Here is a 3,073-nt window from a genome sequence, read left to right on the forward strand (position 1 = left end):
ATGGCTTTACAATTGTAATTAAGTTAAGGGTATTAAGATGGGAGATTTACCTGGATTATTTTGTGGGCCTTAAATGTAATAATCAGTGTTCTTATAAGAGAGAGGCAGGAAAAATGGCAGATTAATGTATTTCCAGAGCCCATTCCTCCATAAAAACACTGAAAAATCAAGCAAAATTTCTCCGAATCAACTCTGTTAGAACTCTAGAAGATAGTCAAAGGTTTACAAGTGAGTGCTGAATCAAGGTAGGCCTGTGTGACTTCTGTGAGCAGGTAACATTTAACCGGCAATCTGGAAAGATTATGGGAGCATTCCAGGCAGAGGACACAGCAAACCCAAAGCTTCTGAGACAAGGGCATGCATGGAGTTGTCCAGGAATAGCAAGAAATCAGTGTAAATGAAGTGGGGTGAATGGGTAGGAAAGTGATTAGACATGATATAGCTCAACTGAAGTATCAATGGTGAGACTAACGTTTCAAAGCATTTCTGCTAAGAAAACAAAATAACACTATTAATATCAGTGCACTATTATTCACATAATGTGAAGAGTTGGTAGTCATAAGGTTAAGGTAAAAAATGTCTTAATATTCTCCCCAATTTAGTCTAATATGGCATTTATTATATTTTTATCTATTTATTTATTTTATTGTGGTAACATTGGTTTATAACATTGTATAAACTCCAAGTGTACATCATTATATTTCGATTTCTGTGTGGATTACATCATGTTTACCACCCAAAGACTAATTACAATCCACCACCATACACATGTGTCTCATTACCCCTTTTGCCCTCCTCCCTCCCCTCTTCCCCTCTGGTAACCACCAATCCAATCTCTGTCTCTAGGTTTTTGTTGTTTTTATCTTTTACTTGTGAGTGAGATAATATGGTATTTGACTTTCTCTCTCTGACTTATTTCACTTTGCATAATACCCTCAAGGTCCATCTGTTTTGTCACAAATGGCCAGATTTCAGTGTGTTTTTTTTTTGTTGTTGTGGAGGATTAGCCTGTGCTAACATCCATGCCAATCTTCCTCTATTTTTCAGTATGTGGCTGCCAGCACAGCATGGCCACTAACAGAGTGGTGTAGGTCCATGCCTGGGAACTGAATCCGGGCAGCCAAAGTGGAACATGCCAAACTTAACCACTAGGCCACTGGGGATGGCCCATTCATTGTTTTTTATAATATGGCATTTATGTCTTACAAATTGTAACATGAACATGCTTTCTCTTACCAAGCCACTCAGAAATGACCGAAACATTAAGTTATTAAGATGCTGTACATCATTATACTTCTATTTCTGCATAGATTACATCATGCTTACCACCCAAATACTAATTACAACCCATCACCACACACTTGTGCCGAATTGTCCCTTTCGCCCTCCTCCCTCCCTCCTTCCCCTCTGGTAACCACCAATCCAATCTCTGTCTCTATGTATTTTTTTGTTGTTATTATTATTTACTACTTAATGAGGGAAATCATATGGTATTTGACCTTCTCCCTCTGACTTATTTCACTTTGCATAGTACCCTCAATGTCCATCCATGTTGTCACAAATGGCTGGATTTCATCGTTTCTTATGGTAGTGATGTACACCTGAAACTTATACAATGTTATAAACCAATGTTACTGCAATAAACAAAAAATTTTAAAAAAGAAGATGCTGTAGTGATTTATATCTGCATAAAATATGCCCCCAAACCACATATATTTTGTTAAATAAATTTTATTAAAGACAGTTATAATATTTTTCTGCATTTTAGATGCTTGGACCTGTTCCAAAACTAAAGAATTAAATAATATTAGATAAAATTTTATGTTCTACTACTCTACATGGCCATGAAAACTGAGTTATGACATGGAGTTGATCTAAGAGGGATGAAACAACTTTTACGGATTCTACTCCATTAAAAGACCAAACCTAGAGAATATTTTGCCTTCTCAACAAGCTTCTTGAATGCATTCTTGACCTCCTTGTTCCTCAGGCTATAGACCACAGGGTTTAGCATGGGGATGATCATACTATAGATCACAGATGCCGTTTTGTCTATGTCCATGGAATGACTGGAGCTGGGCTGTAAGTACATGAAGATAATAGTTCCATAGAAGATGGAGACTATAGTGAGGTGGGAGCCACAAGTGGATAAAGCTTTCTGATATCCTGCAGATGAGTGCATCTTTAGGATGGTGATAAATATAAATACGTAAGATATCAAGATAATGAGGAGAGCAAAAAAAACATTGAAGCTGGATACATAAACAAGAACCAGCTCACTAACTTGTCTATCAGAGCAAGACAGAGCCATGACTGCTGGAATATCACAGAAAAAGTGATGGACCACATTGGGCAGACAGAAAGAGAGACAGAATGTGTTCCCAATGTGGATGGAGGCATTTAGGAAACCACAGACATAGCAGCATAGGATCAGACGTGCACACACACTTGTCATCATGGTGGTGGTGTACTGTAGGGGTTTACACACTGCTGCATAGCGATCATAGGCCATTAATGTCAAGAGATAATTTTCCACAGTGGCAAAGACTACAAAAAAGAACATCTGAATAGCACATGCATTGTAGGAGATGACCTTGTCTCCTGTAAGAAGCCCAGCCATCACCTTTGGAGTGACTGTTGAGGAGTAACAAAAGTCCACCAGAGACAGGTTACTAAGGAAAAAGTACATAGGAATGTGGAGACGAGAGTCCAGTAGAATCAACATGATCATCCCCAGGTTCCCAACTAGAGTGATAAGGTAGATGTGGGTGAATATTATAAAGAGTGGAACCTGCAGTTCTGGGGCATTGGTTAGTCCTAGCAGCACAAATTCTTTCACCTCTGTGTTATTCTCCATGGATGTGATTTGAGAATCCTGAGATGCTCTGTATCAAAAAGAAGTAAAGAAACACGTTGATAAACATAAACCAGTTGCACAGAAATGTGTAAGCATTATTTTATGATGGCAATGATTTATTATTCAACATCATCCATTTCTAAAGCATGCACAACAAGACAGAATTTAGTGATACTTATCTGTACAGTAATAGACCTTTGAAGAGGAAGGGTCTTT

At 38.1% G+C, this 3,073-nt stretch overlaps 1 protein-coding gene across 1 annotated transcript; it reads right to left on the reverse strand.

The window, feature by feature from the left end:
- Positions 1-1,912: 1,912 nt before the first annotated feature.
- On the reverse strand, positions 1,913-2,860 carry LOC106803038 (olfactory receptor 5B2-like). Its single transcript, XM_014793179.2, has one exon. It carries the CDS (start codon positions 2,855-2,857, stop codon positions 1,913-1,915), a length of 945 nt encoding a protein of 314 aa, XP_014648665.2. The 5' UTR covers positions 2,858-2,860.
- Between the last annotated feature and the right edge of the window lie 213 nt (positions 2,861-3,073).

The sequence above is a fragment of the Ceratotherium simum genome, chromosome 34 (assembly GCF_057802395.1).
Source record: "Ceratotherium simum simum isolate JZ-2026a chromosome 34, ASM5780239v1, whole genome shotgun sequence".
NCBI classification, from domain to species: Eukaryota; Metazoa; Chordata; class Mammalia; order Perissodactyla; family Rhinocerotidae; genus Ceratotherium; species Ceratotherium simum.